The sequence below is a fragment of the Oryx dammah genome, unplaced genomic scaffold (assembly GCF_014754425.2).
Source record: "Oryx dammah isolate SB20612 unplaced genomic scaffold, SCBI_Odam_1.1 HiC_scaffold_1, whole genome shotgun sequence".
Classification (NCBI taxonomy): Eukaryota; Metazoa; Chordata; class Mammalia; order Artiodactyla; family Bovidae; genus Oryx; species Oryx dammah.
Window position 1 is genome coordinate 7436576 of NW_024070185.1, and position 24469 is coordinate 7461044.

Sequence of the window (24469 nt, forward strand, 5' to 3'; positions counted from 1 at the left end):
AACGCTGAATAATTCAATTCTTTATTATAAAAATCTCAAAAACGTTAGCTTCAACTGGAAACTTACCTGCTACGAAGGGACCAACGGCAATCCTGAAACCTAAACTCCCTTTAAACGAGGAAATGCTGCCAACTTCACCAGAAGTTGCCTCCCAGGCTTCACATGCAGCAGACAGTCTGCGTTCTTAGGAATATTTCCTAGAACTCTACAGATATTCACACCTGTTACATTCAAGTCCACTGGAAGAAATAAAATGATGGAAAAGAAAAAAGCGAATGGAAAAAAAATTAACTTCACTTTCTACTGCGATAGGTATTCAAAAGTTGTTTTGCATTAAATACATTTAATTGTAACTCTAGGCTGTATTCACACTGTGATCTCCTCTGCAGGCCTGGATGCAGCCCCTTCCCTGATGGCAGCCGTGAACCCTGCACAGGTGAGTACAGGTGGCTAAGGTGTCCTTTCCCTTTAATCCTGTCTGTTTCTCCACCACAGGTCACAGTTTCTAAAGGTCCAGGCCCACAGAACTCTTTGAGGGATTAAAACAGGAGGGGAAAAAAGAGAAGGAGCCCACATCCATCCTTGAAGAGAAGGTCAGTCTGTTTCCCAGATGGGGGCTGGGGAGGAGGGGCACTCAGTCTCCAGACCGAGCCAGTCAGTGCTCCCCCGTCTGAACGTAGTCCTCTGTGACCTGGGACAGGGTGCTCAGGTACTGCCAGCTCAGGGCCGCCAGGAGCATGACGAATGACAGGTAGATGGGCGAGTAGTGGCTCCGTGAGACCAGCTGACAATTGGGGAGATTCTGTGTCCTGATGGTGGAGATGATCTGCCGTGTTTTAGTAGAACAGGGGTCAGACTTGGGAATTCTGTGATAAATCTGTCAAAGAAAGAGGAAAACACAGTAAATCCTAAAAACCTTATAAATATCTGTGCTCGCTTTTTGCGACAGTCTACAACAGTTAGGCATTTTATGCCCATTTGACCAGTGAGAAAACTGAAGCTCATAGAATACGAAAGTAACAACCCTAAACCACTCCACTAATAAGGCAGGATATCAGCCTAGCCTGGGTGATCCCCTAGCCCATCCCGGAGCAGCAGGGCCATCCCAGTGGGCTCTGTCCCAGCACTTCAAAGAGCCAGTGGCATCCACGTTCTTTGCTGAGGCTGAAGCAGAGTGACGTGGTGGAGGGAAATGATGCTGCGACGCCGCTCCTGTTCCCCTCCTTGTTCACACCATTCCCTCTGCCCGGATGCTGCTCCCATGTCCTGTCCTCAGCCTGAGCCCCCCTCCTGCCCAAGCCTCGGCTTAAGTTTTTCTAGAACACCCGCCCCGAACGCCCAGGTCTGGCCAAGGGCCTCCTCGGGTCCCTTCTCACCCCTCACCCTTGCTGCAGTGGAGTAGCCAGGGAGGGCAGGAGGGAAAGAGCACAAGCATAGGTGTGGGGACACAAAGAGTTCAGACGTCCAACCCCCTTGCCTGCTCGTCAGACTGTGCTCACGGGCGCCACCTGGGCATCCTGCGATAGAAGCATTCTGACTCAAGAACCAAAATGCTAACCCGCTGTGGGGGCACAGGACTACGCTCTGAGCCAAGAGGATCCACGGGGTTTCAGGAGCACAGACCACAGCCAAACAGGAAGCTCCACCTGCTAGAAAAAGTTGGTCCTTGCCAAGGAATCATCTTTAGCGGAGAAGGAAGTAAAAGTTTCTGGCTGTTTGCCTGAGCATTTGTTTTTGTCCCAAAATAGCTGGTGGAGCTTCTCACCAGCTGCCAGGTACCCAGACTGCCTTCCAGTGGAGGCGGCTCCCGAGGTCGAGGCCCTGAGGAGCAGCTGCCCTGCTCAGGGGATATGGGCTTCGCTCCACCTTGTCCTTCACACTTCAGACTTGTGAGAGCCCTGAGCTCCCTGCACGGGCACTGCTGCTGCAGCCAGGGACCCCAGGGCTAAGTGTCTTCCCGACTTACGTGCTCAGCGAGGAGAGACAGGATGCGAGCTAACATCTGGCCACCAGCAAAATGCCCAACAACTTGCGGACTTCATACTAAAAGTCTTCACTTGAAACTTTATTGACAAAATGTCCTTAAGGCTGACATTAAAGCCATTTCACATTCCATTCCGTGAGACTCAGAAATTTTCAGTTTAAGTCAAATAAACTTATGGCTATTAATATTTCCTCTAAAATACCTTAAGTTTCACTAGAGTAATTTTAAATAAAATAATCGATGTCCTGGATCAAAGGTCTGCAAACTTTTAATCTTTTTTATATTTATTTATTTGACTGCAACAGGTCTTAGTTGTGGCAAGTCAATAGGTCAGCATGTGGGATCTAGTTCCCTGACCAGGGATCAAATCTGGGCCCCCTGCAAGGGGAGCAGAGAGTCTCAGCCACTGGACTACCGGGGACGTCCCTGGAAACTTTTCTTAAAGGGCCTAAAAAAGTATTTTCAGCATTGTGGGCCCTGTCTGTTATAGCTGCTCAGCCCTGCTGCTCAAGAGCCCTGGGAGCCATGGACGATAACAGAAACAAATGGATGGGGCTGTGTCCTAATGTAAAGTCATTTATGAAATCAGGGGGTCAGCCAGCTGTGTGCGGCCTGCTCTGCTCTGCCCTAAGTCAAACTGTGAATCCCAACTAGGCTTTAATTCCAGTAGTGATGGAAAATACCTAATAAAATATGAATTCTAATATAGCAGTGGAACTGCCTACATTTTAAAAACATTGTTTTCTAAAATCAATGATCAGAATAAAATTATAAAACTATTCTCTGAACTATAAACTACATAGCATGTTTCTAATTTATATAAAATGGGAACAGTACCTAAAATGTCACTATTTAGAAAGGGTAATTCAAGCCCTTAGAATTGTGGTGAACAGTGGCTCTGAAGACAGCCAGACCTGGGTCCAAATTATGGCCCTAGCCATGGCGTTAGGGCCTCAAATTTCCTTGATATTAATAGTACCCACCTATTTGGCTGCTATGCCAGGTACAGAGTAAGTCCCAAGTAAGTGCTGGCTAAACAGTGAACCCCAATGCCCCCAGTCTCATCAGTAGCTATTTTTTGGTCAATAGCTGGACATGTTCATCTAGTCTGTAAAAGAATTGGGTTTTTTTTTTTTTAAAAACCTGATCTCTATACCTTCAATAAGTGCCTCATACAGAAACGCAGAGATCTAAAACTTGGCAGATGGAAGACAGGAAAGAAATACAAAAAAAATGTGCAATGTGCAACGGAAATCAAAGGAAATCATTGTATTCTAGAATTTTTAGATAAAACTGCTCGTATAAATCTTGTCCCTGTCAAAGCGTAACCCAGGGACTGGAGGGATCAGAAAACTAGGGGCAATGGTGGCCTGTGGGGAGGGAGGTCTTATGTTTCCATCTACCTCCGCAGTAGTTCAGCCTTCAGTAAGAACAAACCGAAGCCTCTCGGGTTTCTACGCAGCGGAAGGCAGCAGCCACCCACACCCCCTGTGAAAATCAAAAATGTCTCCAGACGCTACTAAATGTCCTCAGAAGAGGAGGAAGCTAAATCACCTCACTTGAGAAGTAATGCTCAGGGCCTGCCAAGTAGAGAGCCCCAACCTCTAAGAAAAAGTTCTAGAACAGGCCTACTCTGTTTTATGGGATGTATTTTGGCATATGAAATGAGATTGACATTATAAAATTTAGAAATACTTGCAGCCTCTTGGTTTTCCTTTGTCAAAATTCCCCATGATGGATTCTCCACTGAGGCCCTTGCCGTAACATGAAGTACTGGACGGGGTGTCAGGAAGTATGGCCTGCGATCCTGGATCCCCTCAGATGCTATGTCATCAGCCCCAGGCCTGGCTTCACATGCCTCAGCCGTAAAAGGAGAAGCCTGGTTGGCCTCTAACTTCATCTTCCAGCTCAAAAAATATGATTCTCCTGGGAGCGCCATCGTAAGACCTGGCTTCCTTTATCCCCTCTGACCAGAGCACCAGGAAGCTCCCAACAGTAGGCTCGCTGTGCATATTCTTCTGGAATAAAGGACATCAACCTGTGTCTTTATGCCATAACACTGCAAGTTGTTGAGATCATCTAATATCCCAATATGAAGGAATGTTTAAATGCTGCTGCTGCTAAGTCACTTCAGTTGTGTCTGACTCTATGCGACCCCATAGATGGCAGCCCACTAGGCTCCTCTGTCTCTGGGATTCTCCAGGCAAGAATATTGGAGTGGGTTGCCATTTCCTTCTCCAGTGCATGAAAGTGAAAAGCGAATGTGCAGCTGCTCAGTCGTGCCTGACTCTTAGTGACCCCAGGGACTGCAGCCCACCAGGCTCCTCCGTCCATGGGATTTTCCAGGCAAGAGTACTGGAGTGGGGTGCCATTGCCTTCTCCGATGTTTAAATAGTAACATTATTAAATAAAGCCCACCTCTTCCATGTACTGGTGTATTATGGCTTTTACAGCGGGCATGTTGGTGGCATCCATCATCAGGGTGACCGCTTGCCCCTTCCGAATCTTCACCACGCCCTTGAACACCTGCTGATTATTGTAACAGGCAGCCAAAGTAGCAATGGCCATGACCTATGGATAACGAGAGACAGAAAGCACGTTCATCTCATTTCATGAAAACACGTGAGAAACCGCACTGTAACCAGCCATCGTGAGATGGGAAGAGAGCACGGGGGGAAAGCACCAAAGGGCTAAGATGCAGCTAGCCAAGAGAAAACACCCACACAGAAAGCACGCCAGGACGACCCCAGCTCCCACACTTCCCTTTCTCAGCAACACACAGAATCAAGCGCCCTTTGCAGTCCTTAAAAATTCTATAATTTAGTCACAAAAATTCCTTTTTATTTGGAAAAAAAAAAAAAACCACACACACACACACACACACACACAATCCAATGTAACATTTTCCATGCTAAGGCAATGAGTTATTAGATCTGAAAAACATATATTCCAAAATAGTATCTGAAAAATTTTCACTATTTTGTTTTTTCTCCCTATTTTTCCTACAATGAACATAATCATTATACATTAAAAAAAAAAAAAGTACAGGGGGTTGTCGGGGACAAAAGTAGGGTGCGAGGGGGTATGGTCTCCCATGCTTAAAAGGAAAATTATTTCTAGGATAGATGGAAACCTAGATTCCAGCATATGGTTTCCCGGGTGGCACAGTGGTAAAGAAAGAACCTGCAATGCAGGAAACCTGGTTTCAATCCCTGGGTTGGGAAGATCCCCTGGAGAAGGAAATGACAACTCATTCTGTTATTCTTGCCTGGAAAATCCAATGGACCAAGAAGTGCCACGGGCTAGAGTCCATAGGGTCGCAAAGAGCTGGACACAACTAAGCACGTGCGCATATAAGTCCAGCACAGAGATTTTAGTTCCATCAACTGGGCAAGGCTGGTCATTAGAATCAGACCAAACCAAGTTTCCAAATCAGCTAAATCCTGTAACTTTCTTCACTTTGAGTTAAAAACGGAAATAATTGGTAACAGGATTTAAAAATTAAGTTCCTAGGTTTCACAGGCTCAGGTTTCATGTTCTGTTATCCCAAGATCTAGGAAAAGGACAGCAAAAGTTAAGTGCTTAATGATGACTTTTTAATAACAGCTTCACCTGTGTTTCACCCAGCACTCCTCATAAAATCTGGAGTTGAAGCCCTCAATAGTGAGGATAAGAATCAAAGTAACTAGTTTAGAGTAGCTGATGGGAAAATAGGTTCTAGAATTTTTTGGAAAAGCACAGACTTAATTAACCTCAAGGCTGAGCTGAGTGTGGTGGTTGTGGGGCAAAGAAAGAAAATACACTAGAGTCATCTTTTAAGGACCTTTCCATTCCTAAATACACAGACCAAAATAGTAAATGCCTTCCATCATCCCCACCCCCAGCACCCCGCCCTCTCCTCATCAGGCTCCTCGCTCCGTACCTGTGGAATAGCACAGAAGTTAAATATACTCTGGTTTCTAAGTCGTGACAGGTAGGTGATGACGTCGGGGATGTGGTGCAGTGCGTTGGTGATGAGTTCATTCAGACACTGCACAGCCAAGTCGATGTTCTCTGGCTTAGCAAAGTCACTCAGCTTCTTCACATACTTGCTCCAAGTCTGGACAGATAAGCAGATTAAAGACAAGTCAGCATATGCACAAGGGAGCAATGTGTGAGCCACATGAAAGGACCTTTGCAAATAAGAACAATGATATACAAAGTCCATCTTGCCGCTGCCTCACCTTTCATCAAGACCGAATCTGTTTTAACCACCATGCAATGGCTATTATAACTACACTCTAACCACAACCAAGAATAAGTTAAGTGTTTGGGAAAGTGTCCCTTTGGGACAATTAGTTCAGCACAGATGGAGCAATACTTTGATGACCTCAGGCCAAAAAGGCCTCCTGATTTTCGCAAGGCAATGGTCTACTTCTGAAAAAATAACCAGCTATAACAAAATCAGCTACAACGGCACTGTAAGATAAATGTTAAACATTCGCAAGATGGTCAGGCCTCAAAATAATTAATGATTAACGTTATGTTCCCAACTCTGATAAGAATACGGCTGAACAAATTATCTCGGGGAAACGAGCTGAGTGTCTACTGTAAGAATGTTACCCTCCTTGATCTTAGTAACTTGAAAGTGAAATAACAGCCTCAACTTGAACAACGGGATTGGTTTGATGATCTTTAATGATATTATTTAATGATAGTTATTTCTGGAGAAATAACTCCAGAAAGAATGAAGGGATGGAGCCAAAGCAAAAACAATACCCAGTTGTGGATGTGACTGGTGATAGAAGCAAGGTCCGATGCTGTAAAGAGCAATATTGCATAGGAACCTGGAATGTCAGGTCCATGAATCAAGGCAAATTGGAGGTGGTCAAACAGGAGATGGCAAGAGTGAACGTCGATATTCCAGGAATCAGCGAACTAAAATGGACTGGAATGGGTGAATTTAACGCAGATGACCATTATATCTACTACTGTGGGCTGGAATCCCTTAGAAGAAATGGAGTAGCCATCATGGTCAACAAGAGTCCGAAATGCAGTATTTGGATGCAATCTCAAAAACAACAGAATGATCTCTGTTCATTCCCAAGGCACACCATTCAATATCACAGTAATCCAAGTCTATGCCCCAACAAGCTATGCTGAAGAAGCTGAAGTTGAACGGTTCTATGGAGACCTACAAGACCTTTTAAACACACACCCAAAAAAGATGTCCTTTTCATTACAGGGGACTGGAATCCAAAAGGAGGAAGTCAAGAAACACATGGAGTAACAGGCAAATTTGGCCTTGGTATACGGAATGAAGCAGGGCAAAGACTAATAAGAGTTTTGCCAAGAAAATTAACTGGTCATAGCAAACACCCTCTTCCAACAACACAAGAGAAGACTCTACACATGGACATCACCAGATGGTCAACACCAAAATCAGACTGATTATATTCTTTGCAGCCAAAGATGGAGAAGCTCTATACAGTCAACAAAAACAAGACCAGGAGCTGACTGTGGCTCAGATCATGAACTCCTTATTGCCAAATTCAGACTTAAATTGAAGAAAGTAGGGAAAACCACTCGACCATTCAGGTATGACCTAAATCAAATCCCTTATGATTATACAGTGGAAGTGAGAAATAGATTTAAGGGACTAGATCTGATAGATAGAGTGCCTGATGAACTATGGAATGAGGTTTGTGACATTGTACAGGAGAGAGGGATCAAGACCATCCCCATGGAAAAGAAATGCAAAAAAGCAAAATGGCTGTCTGCGGAGGCCTTACAAGTAGCTGTGAAAAGAAGAGAAGTGAAAAGCAAAGGAGAAAAAGAAAGATATAAGCATCTGAATGCAGAGTTCCAAAGAATAGCAAGAAGAGATAAGAAAGCCTTCCTCAGTGATCAATGCAAAGAAACAGAGGAAAACAACAGAACGGGAAAGACTAGAGATCTCTTCAAGAAAATTAGAGATACCAAGGGAACATTTCATGCAAAGATGGGCTCGATAAAGGACAGAAATGGTATGGACCTAACAGAAGCAGAAGATATTAAGAAGAGGTGGCAAGAATACACAGAAGAAATGTACAAAAAAGATCTTCAAGACCAAGATAATCATGATGGTGTGATCACTCACCTAGAGCCAGACATCCTGGAATGTGAAGTCAAGTAGGCCTTAGAAAGCATCACTACAAACAAAGCTAGTGGAGGTGATGGCATTCCCGTTGAGCTGTTTCAAATCCTGGAAGATGATGCTGTGAAAGTGCTGCACTCAATATGCCAGCAAATTTGGAAAACTCAGCAGTGGCCACAGGACTGGAAAAGGTCACTTTTCATTCCAATCCCAAAGAAAGGCAATGCCAAAGAATGCTCAGACTACCACACAATTGCACTCATCTCACACGCTAGTAAAGTAATGCTCAAAATTCTCCAAGCCAGGCTTCAGCAATACGTGAACCATGAACTCCCTGATGTTCAAGCTGGTTTTAGAAAAGGCAGAGGAACCAGAGATCAAATTGCCAACATCTGCTGGATCATGGAAAAAGCAAGAGAGTGCCAGAAAAACATCTATTTCTGCTTTCTTAACTATGCCAAAGCCTTTGACTGTGTGGATCACAATAAACTATGGAAAATTCTGAAAGACATGGGAATACCAGACCACCTGACCTGCCTCTTGAGAAACCTGTATACAGGTCAGGAAGCAATAGTTAGAACTGGACATGGAACAACAGACTGGTTCCAAATAGGAAAAGGAGTACATCAAGGCTGTATATGGTCACCCTGCTTATTTAACTTATATGCAGAGTACATCATGAGAAACGCTAGGCTGGAAGAAACATAAGCTGGAATCAAGATTGCCGGGAGAAATATCAATAACCTCATATATGCAGATGACACCACCCTTATGGCAGAAAGTGAAGAGGAACTAAAAGTGAAAGTGAAAGAGAAGAGTGAAAAAGTTGGCTTAAAGCTCAACATTCAGAAAACGAAGATCATGGTATCTGGTCCCATCACTTCATGGGAAATAGATGGGAAAACAGTGGAAACAGTGTCAGACTTTACTTTTTTGGGCTCCAAAATCTCTGCACATGGTGACTGCAGCCATGAAATTAAAAAATGCTTATTCCTTGGAAGAAAAGTTATGACCAACCTAGATAGCATATTCAAAAGCAGAGACATTACTTTGCCAACAAAGGTCTGTCTAGTCAAGGCTATGGTTTTTCCAGTGGTCACGTATGGATGTGAGAGTTGGACTGTGAAGAAAGGTGAGAGCCGCAGAATTGATGCTTTTGAACTGTGGTGTTGAAAAAGACTCTTGAGAGATCCAAAAAGACTGCAAGGAGATCCAACCAGTCCATTCTGAAGATCAACCCTAGGATTTCTTTGGAAGGAATGATGCTAAAGCTGAAACTCCAGTACTTTGGCCACCTCATGCGAAGAGTTGACTCATTGGAAAAGACTGATGCTGGGAGGGATTGGAGGCAGGAGGAAAAGGGGACGACAGAGGATGAGATGGCTGGATAGCATCACTGACTCTATGGACATGAGTCTGAGTGAACTCCGGGAGTTGGTGATGGACAGGGAGGCCTGGCGTGCTGCCTTTCATGGGGTCACAAAGAGTCGGACACAACTGAGCGACTGAACTGAACTGAATGATATTATTTAGGGGGTTCTCTGAAGCTAGAAAATAACTTACTTTTATTCTTAGGTATTCTTAAACTTCCTAGAGAATAACACTTATAACTTTATACACTTCCCAAAAGAAATGACTGGGCCTAAAAGGACTAACAGATTTAATGGAAAATCAAATTTGTTTTCCGTTCTCAACTTGCACCTAAACTCACTCAGATTGATGGTACTCAACTGTCCTGCAGAACCTGGAGAAAAAGGTTAATGAGCACCTATGTAACCATCCGCCAGCTTCAACAGTTACTGACGCTTGGCTTCCACCACCCCAGCCCCTAAATTATTTTAAAATCCCAATAATCATTGTATTTATCATTTTATCCTGATATGTTATCATTTAATATTTTATTATGAATTTCTAAAAGACCAGGACCCTTTGTTGCACATATATCTTATCACAACTAAAAGTTAACTAAAGATAAATGTTTAATACAGATTATCCAGTTAGCAGCCATGTTGTCCCAGTGTATGATTTTTTTCCCACTTAAGTTTCCTCCAATAAGGATCTTAAACAAACAAGATCCATGCGTTGTATCTGGTTGATATCACTTAGGTCCCTCTTAGGTCCAGCTGCTCAGTTTTTATTTCACTCCTCAGTGTGGCCCAGTCCAGGAAGAGAAGCCTGGCTGGTCAGTGTCCATGTCCAGTTCAAGGGGGCCAGTCCACTCCAGCTCCTCTAGGCTTCACCACGGCCCTCGTGGCCTCACACACAGTCTGACAAGGAACACCTGTTTGATCTGAGCTACTCTGCAGCTGCTCTGGCTTTGTCCTGCACACATTCTGCGGCTTTTGTTTGTGGAGCTGGTGTTTCGTCTGCACCCATTTGTGGTTTGGAGTTCCTGGGGATGTTCAGTCACTTGTGCTTTTGGATATGTTATCCATGAGCTAGGTTTTGGGCATAGCTTGAGTTTTTCATCTTTTTTTTTCCCTTCCTTTGGTGAAAATATGGGAAAATCCAAAAACTATGACACAGGAACCAAGCCTCTGAGTGGGACACCCACTCAGAGTTATACCCACCACTGGAGAAAGCCTGTCCAAGAAAAAGGGGACACAGCCTGAACTCCTAGATGGATGCAGCCAGTCTCCCTGAAGCAACTTAATTCCTAACCTAGTCTACACATTCTCCTGTGTTGTCTAAGGGACCTTGATTTGTGTTTCTGTCACTTGCAACCAACATGACTTATTGGTTTGTTGTCAGACAGCATTCAAAATTCTTTCTCCCCAAACCCCCTGAAGCTATTACCTCTTGAGGCCAAAACTCTCTTCCTTCTCGCTGGTCTTCCAGATAATCACGGATGATGTTTGTTTTCTGCAGGAAAAGGCCCATAGAATTGGCTCGCTCTGTGTCTTCACCAATTAAGGGGTCTTCTAACTCTGAGGCCGAGAAGAGACGGGAGAGGCCAATTCCCACTAGCCCAGCAACATAGTGACAGTACTGTAAGAAAATTTTTAGAGTACTTTAATAATGAAACTTTTACTAAAATGGAAACACTAGAAATCATTAGCTGCGAAAAACCAGGTTCCAAAGAGAGTGTAAAAGATCTCATTTTGCTTTAAAAACACACACACACATTATATACCATGTACATGTAAGGAGTAAAAAACATTCCAAGAAGGATGAACACAAAAGACTTAACAAAAACGATCTCTGGCTCATCAGAGATCTGTGGTCTCTAGCTCATGTGATATTTCTTCTTTTTCTTTTTACTATATTTTCTATATCTTTATATATATGTACAATGCACATGCACTGCTTCTGGAATAAAAGGTTATTGGAAAAATAACCAAGTACAGTAAACTTTCTGATATCTGAAACTGGGAGTAAAGGCCCTGAGGGAATAAGGAATATTCTAACAAAAACTAGAATACTAAGTAGAGTTTAATCTTGAAGACATTTTAAGATCTTGCAGTGTCTCAAAATCTTCATTATGTATAAGAATGTCATGGTAGTACTTTTTTTTGTTTTTTTTTTGTTTTTTTTAACATAATGAGGATGTGTTTTAAGTTCTGTGTATTATAAGTCCTCAGAAACGACCCAGTGGTAACATAAGACTGTTAAGTGTTTATGAGGAGACATACCACTGGGTTGTGAAAACACCACTTCTTCATCCTAAACATCACGGTGGGCTCTGCCAGCTCATCAGTGCCACCCGCACTGACAGTGCTCCACAGGGACACTAACCTTGTCCCATTCCCGTTCAGACGTCACACGCTTATCCAGAAACTCTGCCATCCCAAAGCCCATCTTCTGGCAAACGTCGACAATCACTGTTTGATATTTCTCAGCCAGATTGCGAAACTCCAGGGAGATCTGAAATGGAGGTCGCAAAAAAACAGAAAATATGAAACATGTATTAAAACTGGGAAACAAGATGGTACCTACGGATCGTAAAGCAAAGCTGTAACAGAACTTGGTAGTGAAGACCCTCAAATGATCCAGCAGTAAGCCTAAATCTAAGTTATACTATGTTTCTACATACTGAATAATAAGCGCAGCAAATTTCACAAATGTTAAAATAGAAGGGTATAAAAATGCTAGCCTCTAAACTCAAGATTCAAAGTCTTATTATATGCATACCTTCCCAGTTAATGAGAAATGAGATGCTTCAACATAAAACTGGACCTACATGTAAGAATTTTAGGAAGAACACCTCATTTTCAGACAAGCCTCAGTATAGTGATGAGTCATTTGTGCAGTCCTGGGTGCTCCCTATGCAACAAGCACTGCTGTGGGTACTGGGATGCCCTAAGAGCTTATATTCCACTGAGGAGACCAGACAACCATTTTCCATCATCAGTTTCTGAATTCATGCCATAAAGCTATAGCGTCTTCCCCATTATAAAGGCTACACTTTATAATTTCTTAAACAACTCAGTTTAGTTCAATCTGAGGCAGGCTATCCAATGTTTGTTTGTTTGTTTTCCATAGCCCAAGCTTTAATGTCAAAAAGTATTATTGATGCTTTTAAAATTCATCGCTCCTGCCTAAGTATCTTGCTGAAGTTCAAAGAAGTGTTTGTAGGTTGCCAAAATAAAATATTAAATACCATGAAACTTCTCAATATACTATCCACAAAACACAAAAAGTAGTGAACGGATTTTGCTAAGGATCTGAAGGGTGAGATCTTGGTCTCATGTAGACTTGGTCTACATTTACAGAAAGGTTAGAAAAACTTCCTCAGGAAACACCTAAATGTAAGGACCTGAGGGAAACTCAGCTGGTTGTGGGGCACTGAAAGAGCTCAGAAGCCTAAGATACTAAGGATTATTCTGTTTAACATTGACTGTTAAATCCCTAAAATCAGTAAAATCAATCCCATCTCTCCAGAACTGCTCTTTCTAGAACAGCTGTTCTAAGACAAAGCCAAAGGCAATTCGCACGTGGACTGAAGCAAATCAGCGACTCTACCAAAGGTCATCTGAATCCCTGAATCTCGAGAGGACCTGGTCTTTCAACAGCTAACAAGGCTGGGTCAGTTCTATTTATAAAAGGGGCAAGGGCAGCCAGCTGGGGGAGGGGCAGCTTAGGCTTGAAAACAAACCCTCCAAGATAAACACTTCACTGCTGAATGTGAACCAATTTCAGCTCTTTGGTACTTACTGCGTCGTTGTACAGAACATGAAAACAAATGTCTAGGAAAGAGTGACAATGAAGAGCTCTCCACTTCCCCAGAAATCTGAGGGAGGGACCTCTGCCCAGCAAGGTCAGCCAGGAGGTGCTTTCTCTTGTGCCTCCAAGTAATTCTGTTTCCCACCTATAGTACCCTTTTTGGTCCCCGGGCCACTCTCGAGTGATGCTAAGTATGAGAACAGAAGACACGGAAGAGAGTCCACTGGTATCATGGAGAAAGGCTAGATTCCCAACAGGGGTGACAGGAGCATGTAAACAGAAACCTCCCTAATAATAAACCTTGGGATATTATGATCAAGACACTTTACTTATACGTAAAGTTTTCCTTTCTTTAAAACTTTATTTTACTTTTGATTGGAGGATAATTACGTCACAATATTGTAATGGTTTCTGCCATACATCAACATGAATCAGCCATAGGTAAGCATATGTCCCCTCCCTCTTGACCCTCCCTCCCCATCCCACCCCTCTAGGTTGTCACAGAACACTGGCTTTGGGCTGTCTGCCTCACACAGCAAATTCCCACTGGCCATCTATTTTACATATGGTAATGTACATGTTTCAATGCTATTATCTCAAATCACAACATTTTCCTTTTAACCATGTTTTAAAGGGACAGTAAAGCATACAAGGAATTGAGTACGAGGGTTCTGGAGGCAGACCTTCTGGATTTGAATCCTGGTCCTGCCACTTAAACTTCACAGGTAATTTCAGGCAAGGGGCTTAAAACTAAAACTGTGCCTCAGTTTCTTCATCTATACAAAACATGGGGAACAGTGTATCATAGACATTACATGTTAAACTCCATTAATATAAAATAAAGAAGATGATGAATCAATAATGAAATGTATTTCATAACTCATAGCTCAATAAATGAGTGCTATTACTGCTAGGATCACTTACAAGTAACCCTTTGTTGTTCCTCAAGCTATGACTGGAGGTAGATCTCTAAGACTATAAGTCTCCACTAGTACCAGGTGAAAAAGATGCACTCTGATTTCACCCATCACAGTGATTGTTCTAGAAAGCCTCTGGTGCTCATGCTCAGTCACTCGGTCGTGTCTGAGTCTTTGCGACCCCATGGACTGTAGCCTACCAGACTCTTCTGTCCGGAAGATTTCCCAAACAAGAATACCGAAGTGGGGTGCCGTTTCTTTCTCCAGGGGATCTTCTGGACCCAGGGAATCTTCTGGACCCAGGGATCAAACCCTGCGTCTCTTGCACTCATAGGTGGATTCTCTACCACTGAGCCACCTGGGAAGCCCCTAGGGAACACTGAGATGTTGCCAAATCAAACCTTTATTTATAAGGTATGGAAGAATCGCCTATTTATGTGATAAGATATGATAAAGATATGGCTTTTCTAAGATAAAATCCTAGAAAAGTAGGATCTAGGCACATGCATAAAAGAAATCTGTGAAAATTTCTAAAGCTCAAATTTTAGTTAGAACCCACTTTACTCCAACAGAATGGACTACATACCTCATATTTACAGAACACTCAGTATGTACCAGACACTAAGTACTTTATATGTATAAACTCATTCAGGCCTCACAGCTCTCACTTTACAAAGGCGCAAACTCAGGCACGAGGAAGTTAATGAGCGCATCCAAGCTCACACAGCTGCGGATGGCAGAGGTCATCCTGCTTCAGTCCTCACTCAGTCCAGGTGCAGAGAGCCCTCTCCCTGCTCCACAACTGCCACCCGCTGTGAGCTGCGCGGTTTGCCACCAGACTCAGGATGCTCCAGAGGCCAGCGGCGTGACACACCTAGGCTGCGTTCTTGGATGCATGGGGACAAAGCATCTTTCAGGACACTGGTACTTGAGAGCTCTTTCCACAGGAGGAAAGGCTGGACTTACCAACAAGATCCTGGTGATCACAGCAGCAAATAACATCTGTCTAAGAGCTCCACCTATGGTAACTCTTTCCATCTTCGAAACCACACTAGGAGGCAGGGACTTTTAATCTATTTTACAGATGAAAGAATGGAATCACAGGCAGACTGTGTGATCACAGGCAGCACCAGTTAGTGAGCAAGAGTGTGGGGCCGCCAACCCTGAAAGTCTGGCTTGATGCACCGTCGCCACAACATGCTATGCTGTCCTGAGACTGCTGGTTTTGCAGTTCCCTGCAGGCTCACAGCTCAGCAGTAAAGAATCCACCTGCCAATGCAGGTGACACAAGTTTGATCCCTGGTTTGGGAAGATTCCCTGGAGGAGGAAACGGCAACCCACTCCAGTATTCTTGCCTGGAGAATCCCATGGACAGAGGAGCCTGGGGGGCTACAGTCCACAGAGGCACAAAAGCAACTTAGCAACTAAACAATGACAACCATGCACACAGGCTGACTGACAGCCACCCCACCAATCATGCACCCCATAGTCCTACTACCGTTGGAAAGTCCTCCAGGACTTGTCGGTCCTTTTCGTTGCTCTCCGTGAACCGCCAGTCAGGCTCATAAAGGTATGAGTGAAAGTTGTGTAGCAGTGGCACTTTTCTTTCTATACTGATAGTCATGTCATCTTCCAGCGTGTCCAAAGCTCGGAGAACCAGATAAAATATGCATACTGCATGGCTGTAAGAAAGGAATAACTACTAATAAACTGGAACAAACATTCAAAGATACTGTTTCAAAATCACATTTCATTTTTGCCAGGCCATTTTGAAAACCCTCCTATACTCTTAACTCTACAGACCAATGAAAGGATATCCAAAGCTTTTCCTACTTAAGGCAACTTCTTAGCTTTCCTTTGGGAACAACGGACTTCTGTAATTTATAAAATAAAAAATGTACCAGCTGGATGTCACTACTACTCCCAGAATGAGCTACATTTAACTAATGAAAAACTGTAGAAAGACCAAATGTGTAGACAGAACTATTATTTTGCAGATAAAGTCAAAAGACATAATAACGTCCCAGTCTAAATACTATCATGTATGGCTGGCTGGCTCAGTAGTGTCTGACTCTCTGCAGCCTTAGGGACTCCAGGCTCCTCTGCCCGTGGAATTTTCCAGGCAAGAATACTGGAGTGGGTTGCCATTTCCTTTTCCAGGGGATCTTCCCCACCCAGGGACTGAACCTGAGTCTCTTGGCAGGTGGATTCTTTACCACTAGCGCCACCTGGGAAGCCCAAATACTATCATCAGTTCAGTTCAGTTCAGTCGCTCAGTCGTGTCCGACTGACTCCTTGCGACCCCATGAATCGCAGCATACTTAAAGGCAACTGGTCTAAGTCATGTATATAATCTGCACAGAGGCAACTTCAAAAGAATTAACCCAATATACTAGAAATGCAAGATAGCCTAAATGAAGCCAAGGAAAATACATGAGCCGCTCAGAGACAGGTCCAGCGGCCAGGACTAAAAAAAGTTAATAAACATTCCCCTCCCCCCCGCCCCCCCAAAGAACTGGGCAGGGACACGATGAGATGGCCAGGTGCCTGGAAGGGCCCAAAGTAAACACAGGCGCGTTTCAACCGCCAACATTTCCTTCACCAGACTGGGGCACGTTCTGGCAAAGCCACAAGCACAGAGACTGCAACGCGAGGAGCTGTGTCAAAAAGTAGCTTCGAATGACTCTGCAGGCCTCTAGCAAAGCTTTCCTCCCCCAAGTCAAAAACTGCAGCCTCTGCCACTCACCGCATTTCTCCATCCAGCGCTTGGATAACAGCTGCGAAACTGCGACTGGTCTGATTCAGGTACTTGTAGCAAGTTTTCAAGCTGCTGCTGAGCGAGTCCTGCGGGGAGAGGAGACACACGGCGGTGGGAGACGCGGAGGTGCTGGAGTGGGGCTGGGGCGAGCGGCCGGCTACCGCGGGGCTCCGCAGCCGGCCGCACACGCTCTCTCCCCGCGGCCGGTCCTTGGACGGCCAGGCGGCGGGAGGCAAGGGGCAGCCGCGCGAGGGGGTGCCCGCGCTCCTGGGTGCCGCGCCGGGACTCAGCACCAAAGTCCTCTTGAAGAGAGACATGGCCTTGGTGCTGCAGGCGACTGCAGCCATGGGAATCGCAGGGCCAGCGCGGTTTTTCCTCCATAGACCCGAGCCGAGAGGAGAGGCGCCCTCCGCGGGGCGGGACGGGCTCTCCCTCACCCGCAATAGGCTTGGGGCTCCTGAGCACCGAGCAGGCGCCCGCCGCCCGCCCCCTGCGGGCCCCGCCCACCCCGCGGCCAGCCCCTCTCACCCCACAGCCCGGCCCGCCGCCTGCCCAGATGCTAGCCCCGCCCCGCCCCGCCCCGCCCCGCCCCGCGGCCTCTGGCTCAAAACTTTGCCACCTTGCGCCTTCTTCTACGAGTTCCCCTTCTCCCCAGAACCCATAGGCTTAAGGGAACCCAGTCCTTTTTTGAGAAGTTTGCTTTCTCCTGCAACGGAATCTCCCCTCGGCCAAACTAGCCAGGCTCCTCTGAATCCTCAACCTTTGTACTTCTGTGCTTATCTTTGCATCGCTCAGCTCTAGCAAGAACGCGGTTAGATTGTTTTAGCCAGAATACCCCATAACCCGTATATGATCACCCTCACTATCTGGCCGGGTTCCTCTTCCCCCACTTATCCTAGCGCCCTGGCCCTGCCTCCAGGTAGAATGCTCTTTACCCCATAGGTTTCCTCTTAGTAATTTGCCACCCACCCGTCCCTACACTCTGTTCGGAACTGAGCCCAGGTCTATACTGAAGTCTCTTCCTCTACTGCAAACGCTTTTCTGAATAAAATCTTTTCTGACCTCTTTAACTACTGTCTGTTCTGGTTTTATTTTAGCACCTGTTAAACCTCTATTTAGGGGCTTCCAGTTGGCTTAGTGGTAAAAACTCTCGCCTGCTAATGCAGGAGACAAAAGAAACAGGTTTAATTCCTGGGTCGGGAAGATCCCCTGGAGGAGGAAATGACAACCCACTCCAGTATTGTACTGTTATATTCCAGTATATTATATATTATTTATATATAATTATATCATATATTATTTATATATAATCATATAATATTTATATATTACAGTATATTATATATTATATAATTATATTATTATATATATTATATTCCAGTATACTGGAAAACTCCATGGACAGAGGAGGCTGGCAGGGTACACTAGTTCAAGGGGTCGCAGAGTTGGACATGACTGAGCACTCAAACACACAAACCTCTATTATCCTCTGGAAAGCAAATTATTCCTTTTATAAAGATTTCTAATCATCTTTCCCTTTCAAATCAATGAACCATAACTATCCTTATGAACTTTATATTTACTCTTCCCTAAGGAAAACAAAAACTGTTTCTTAAAAAAGAAAAAATCCATATTTTAATACACAACCATATCAGAAAGAATTGCTGTTTTGTACTTATTTTTATGGAGACTTTATATTTTAGAGCAGTTTTAGGTTCAAAGAGAATTGAGTTCCCATATACCACTCCCTCACTAGTCTCCCCGCACTCTCTTTTTAAGAGAGAAACAGGAAGTAATTTGCAATATCTAACAACAAGGGGATGGTTTAAAAGAATATGTATATATATATAAAAGTAAATCCCATAGTCACTTTGGAATGTTAACAGTGAAACTTGGGACCTTGCTGGGGTCCAGGTGAACTATGTTCTTTTCATTTGTGTATATTTCCTAAATTTACCTAGATACATATTCTTTTGTCAAGAGAATAAAGCTTTTTTTTTAACCATAAGAATTTCATTTTATTGTGAAATTCAATTTAAAATTATTAGTAAAAATTAATATTTACTAAGCACCATATATTAGTAATACCATTTTGGACATACAGTCTGGCATATAAAAATACTCAGTGAAGGACTGATGAATAAATTAATTAGTTCAGAGAGTATTTTAAGAGCAATTCATCAACTCCTCTCTCAAAATGTGGAGAGGAAAAGACTTCACAATAAATAAAAGGAACAGCTCTTTTCTGAGCTCTGAGCCAGCTCTTCACATACAATTTGATTCCTTTCCCTGCTCTGCCAAATGTATTCATCCTCAGCTACACCTAAGGGTTTGGGGGCTGATGTCAAAGCTAGATTGCACTCCTTTTGAAGAGTAACAATCTTTAAGAACATGCCCCTCCTTTCCAAAAATGCCCTCTCCAATCTTAAAAGGGACCCAGGTCACTAAATCACTTCTCATCTCCTTCTGCCCCCAGTCTTTCTCTTGACACCTATTTGTTTCGATACATCTGTAACAATTTCCTCAGATTACCAAGAAGATACAGGGAAGATGATAACTAAAAAACACACTATGGAAAACATCACTGTTACAAACATTTCCACTGCTTGCTTCCCAGGAGCTAAGGGAGATTGGGGGAGGGAGCTCGAAGCTAAAGCTACTGCAGCCTGTCCCTTGAGCCTCCTGTTGTTTCCCTTTGCTGAGATGAGCACGCTCCCACGAACTCTCCAGTGAGACAGAAGAGGGATGAAGGGCATTGAGGGGAAGAGTGTGCAGCGGTGAGAAGTACAGGACTGTCCTCCCAGGACTGGGGCTCCAGCTGAAAAGCAGTTCCACAAGCGGACAGTGACCAACCTTCCCCACGGCCTTTCGTTCAGACTTCATGCAGCACAGGTTTCCTCAGAAGGGAGGGAAAACCCCACAAACTTGAGAACTGAAGTTACGAAACAACCAGTGTAATAACTACCACTTACTGGGCAGCAACTATACACCAAGCACAATATACAAACAATAGCCTTGATCCTTACACAATCCTTTAAAGAAGATATCATACAGACCTGCAATTCACCCAAGGACTTCAAGGCCAGATGTGTAGCAGAACTCAGAATCTGTAGTGTTTTAGAAGACAGGCAATAAAAAGCATACATATCCTGTCTTTGTGGAGTGGCTCCCTGTAACTGGGATTATCAACACTTTTTCAACAGTGAATAATTACCCTAAGTGTGATGACTTTAAATCAAAGCACATTGTACCGCCAAATGACTCTGAGCCAGACTTAGACCATTTTGGAGTTGGGAAACTGTGACTGAGAGATTGTGAGCCACTATCTCTATTTTATGGATGAAGAAACTGTTGCTGAAAGTTAAGTGACCACAAGTAATAGAATCAGGATTTGATTTAATGGAGAAGATGTTAGTCTAAATAATAAGATTTAGACTTGATGGAAGCCAGAACTTCATGATTAGAAAACACTTTTTCCATTTTGTGCTAAGTGATGTCACACAGCTTGCAACTGGCAGTATGCCTCCAGATTTATTGATATGCTTCTAAAAATTCAGGATAAATCAAGTTTAGGGAACCCTGCACTTCTACAGCCAAATCTTTAGATGACTAAAATAATCTCAGCCCTCCATGTCTGCTAAGTATAAATCTTTTTCTCTGGAGTCTTTGTTACCTAACAGAAAAACTAAGATAATGTTTAGTGAAGTCTTACGTGGCCCTTTTCTGAAATTATTTGCAAATATTTTGCTATTAAAATATTTTAATATTTTAAAGAATCTACCTGGTAAAGAATCTGGTAAAGATTCTACCTGGTAAAGAATCTACCTGCAATGCAGGAGACCCTGGTTCGATTCTGTTAAATAATCTACCTGGTAAAGAATCTGGTAAAGATTCTACCTGGTAAAGAATCTACCTGCAATGCAGGAGACCCTGGTCCGATTCCTGAGTCCGGAAGATCCCCTGGAGAAGGGACAGGCTACCCACTCCAGTATCAATGGCCCTCTCTGGTGACTCAGATGGTGAAGAATCTGCCTGCAATTCAGGAGACCTGGGTTAGATCCCTGGGTTGGGAAGATCCCCTGGAGGTGGGGCATGGCAACCCACTCCAGTATACTTGCCTGGAGAATCCCCATGGACAGAGGAGCCTGGAGGGCTAGAGTCCATGGGATTGCACGACTGAGCGACTAAGCACACACACACGTTATTATATATTTGTGTTTTGAAGGGGGGAGAAAAATTCTGTTCCTATTATCAGATGTGGCCAGGGATCTATGACCCAAAATAGAAAAACAGCCACTGCTTTACAATCCAAGATACACAGTTTCTGGAACACCTCCCAGGACAGGTAATTCACTACCTCTGGAGACTGCCCACCTCAGTTTGGTTTTTTGTTGTCCCATAGGAGTTCCTATGTTTTCTCTAATTAGAGGTATACTCGGCCATTTTTAAAAATGCTTCATACAGATTAAAACTGGCTCAGAAAACCTAAAACTAACAGAATAATCCCTGGAGAAGCAAATGGCAACCCACTCCAATATTCTTGCCTGGAAAATCCCATGAATTTCATTTACAGTTCATGGGGCCACAAAGAGTCGGACACTGAGTCACTGAGCACAGTAAAATATTGTACTCTGTGCTCATCAAACCTTAGAGCTAGAAGAGGGAATAGTCAGGTCTCACTTTTCAAAAAATGCAAAGGTAAGTGTCTGGACCCAAATCACAACCTTATAAATGATGTCCCCTGACTTCAAACATTCAGCTCCCTTGTCCTGCTCTCATTTTTTCTTTGTAGTACTTCTCTCCACATGAAATACTGTGTATCTGCTTTTTTTTTTTTTTCATTCTGTCTCTTCTATAAGAATGTAAGGTTTGTAAAAGCAAGGTCTTCCCCTACTTTGTTCACTGTTTAATCTCAAGTTCCAAGAACAATATCAAGCATGCAACCAGTGGTCCCATGTCTGTTAGATGAATATAGGAAGGAAGGAAAGAAGGAAGGGAGTAAGGGAGGGAGGGACTATACAGCAGAATTGGAAAGAATTGGAAAGGGAAGAAACCAGCAACTGTTGCATGCCTGTGATGTGTCCGGAGCACACACAACAGTGTTGGGATGTGATCTGCTGTCTGGGGCCAGTCCAAGCCCGTGCTCTTTATCCCGGGGTGACCTTCAGAGTGAGAGCAGGAAGGTCTTCAAACAGGCCCAGGTCAGCATCCGGGAACCACCATTTGAGAGCTTCAAAATTCAACCACTTTATGTCACAGTTTTATAACCTGTAAAATGGTAGTACCAATAGCTCTTATGTCTTTAGGGTTATTGTCAAGATCAACTAAGTGTGGTAAATTACAAAATGGCCATAAAGTTTGTGGCTCTTTCCATCAGAAGATGGAGTCTTTCTCTACCTCTTTGCATGTGGGCTCCCCTTTTTTTGGCCAATAAGATAGTAGGAACTGTGAGTTAAGCATAAAGCTCAAGAGTGTGTGCACCCTAGGGTTTGCACAATTCCAGTCAAGAGCGGAGAGTTCTCAGGCTAACAGGCTGGATGTAACACACAGAGCCCCCAGCTTATAGCCTGTAAATCACACATAGTCCAGCCACATGCCAACTGAGCAAACTCAGTAGAAATCAACCACAAGCTGGCCCAGACCAGAACCTCCCAGCTCTCTAGAGAACTGGGAACTAAATAACAGGTGTTATTTTAAGTCACTGAGTTTGGTTTTTTTAATTATGGTGAAATATATTGTTGTTTAGTCACTAAGTCGTGTCCAAGTCTTTTGCAGCTCCATGGACTGTCATCCACCAGGTTCCTCTGTCCATGGGATCTGTCAGGCAAGAACACTGGAGTGGGTTACCATTTCCTTCTCCAGGGGATGGTCTAGACCCAGGGATTTAACCTGTGTCTCCCACACCAGCAGGTGGTTTCTTTACCACTAAGCAATCAGGCAAGCCATGGTGAAATATACATAACATGAAATTGCCTATCTTGACCATTTGTAAGCAGGTACTTCAGCAGTGTTAAGTATAGTCATACTATTGTGCAACCAAACTGCAGAATTAAGCCACCCTGTTTTGGGGTGGCTACCCAGTGAAAGCTAACTGATAATAGACTTCAAGTCTAGCACATAGAAGAACTCAAATGCTGTTTATTATTAATTTGATTAGTTTAACTCACAGTATAATCCCCTAATCCCATTCACCTGCCAAATTACTGTTCCCAAAATACTGCTTTCATCATGCCATGGGTGCATTTGACTATTGCCTGCTTCCATGAATACAGCTCAGCTCCAGGATTCCCACATGCACCCACTGCACTTTGTACTTCTTTTTTTTTAAAGTTAATTTATATTGGAGTACAGTTGCTTTACAATGTACTTAAAAAAATCTTTTTTCTAAATCCCTTTATCTGTTTATTTTTTAAAGCATTTATTTATTTACTTAGCTGTGCCTGGTCTTAGCTGCAGTACATGGGATCTTTGACCTCAATTACAGCATGTGGGATCTAGTTCCTTGTCCAGGGTTGGAACCTGGGACCCCTGCATCGGGAGCAAGGAGTCTTAGCCACTGGACCACCAGGGAAGTCCCTTTACAATGTACTTCTCAGTTGGAATCCTCAGCCCCACACACTGTGCACAGTCCTACCAAATGACTTGGCTCATACTGTCTTTACACACGGATGATCCTCACCACTCATCTAAATCTAATACTTCCTCAAGGCCCTACACATCACAAAGCACTTATTCTGTGTTTTCTGGAAACTTTTTGCTGTAAAATGGTTCTACTTCGCTAAAATTTTCCTGAAATCTCAGTGAACTTAAGATGACTTGGCATTTCCTAGGTTAACTTTTTTTCTTTTTGGCCAAACTGCACAGGTTGCTTGGGGTCCCAGTTCCCCGACCAGGGATCAAACTCCCGCCCCCTGCATTGGAAGTGCAGTCTTAGCCACTGGACAACCAGGGAAGTTCCCTAGGTTACCCTTTGTACACCTGTTCTCCATCAGGGACGAACTGAGGGTACACAGTTTCCTGTCTGTGTCCACCACACAAAGTGTGTTCAGCTTTCAGCTGAATCTGTACCACTCTCTGCTTAATGTGACTCTGTGCTCATCACCTTAATGACTGTCAGCATGATGGAATCAAAAACAGTTTGTTATAGTATTTTCAGTATTTTTGTCTTCACTTAAAATATTTTAGGGACTTCCCTGGCAGTCCAGTGGTTAAGACTTCAGGCTCCTAATGCAGGGGGCATGGGTCTGCTCTCTGGTTGGGGAACGAAGATCCCACAGGCTGCAGAGCACAGCCTAAAAAAAATAAATAAAACATTTTATAAATAAAGTACATTTTTTTTAATTAAAGCAATTATGAGTTAAGTTAATTAGAAATACAGTATCCATAGATGGACGTGAGTCTGAGTGAACTCCGGGAGATGGTGATGGACAGGGAGGCCTGGCGTGCTGCGATTCATGGGGTCGCAAAGAGTTGGACACGACTGAGCGACTGAACTGAACTGAACTGAACTAAGAAAGGAATTTAAAGTTCTG

General features: G+C 43.7%; 1 protein-coding gene across 2 annotated transcripts in view; it reads right to left on the minus strand.

Moving 5' to 3' along the window:
* The window catches only part of FDFT1 (farnesyl-diphosphate farnesyltransferase 1), a 27177-nt gene continuing 2708 nt past the window's right edge, over positions 1-24469 (minus strand). The window contains exons 2-8 of one of the 2 annotated variants that reach the window (XM_040232553.1): positions 16926-17023; positions 15678-15861; positions 11835-11963; positions 10896-11087; positions 5907-6083; positions 4403-4555; positions 1-877 (exon numbers count right to left, since the gene is read on the minus strand). In XM_040232553.1, the coding sequence (XP_040088487.1) occupies positions 656-877; positions 4403-4555; positions 5907-6083; positions 10896-11087; positions 11835-11963; positions 15678-15861; positions 16926-17023 (1155 nt within the window). In that variant the 3' untranslated portion in view covers positions 1-655. Of the gene's footprint in view, positions 878-4402; positions 4556-5906; positions 6084-10895; positions 11088-11834; positions 11964-15677; positions 15862-16925; positions 17374-24469 lie in introns of those variants that run through there. The other variant, XM_040232465.1, reaches the window with a different exon arrangement.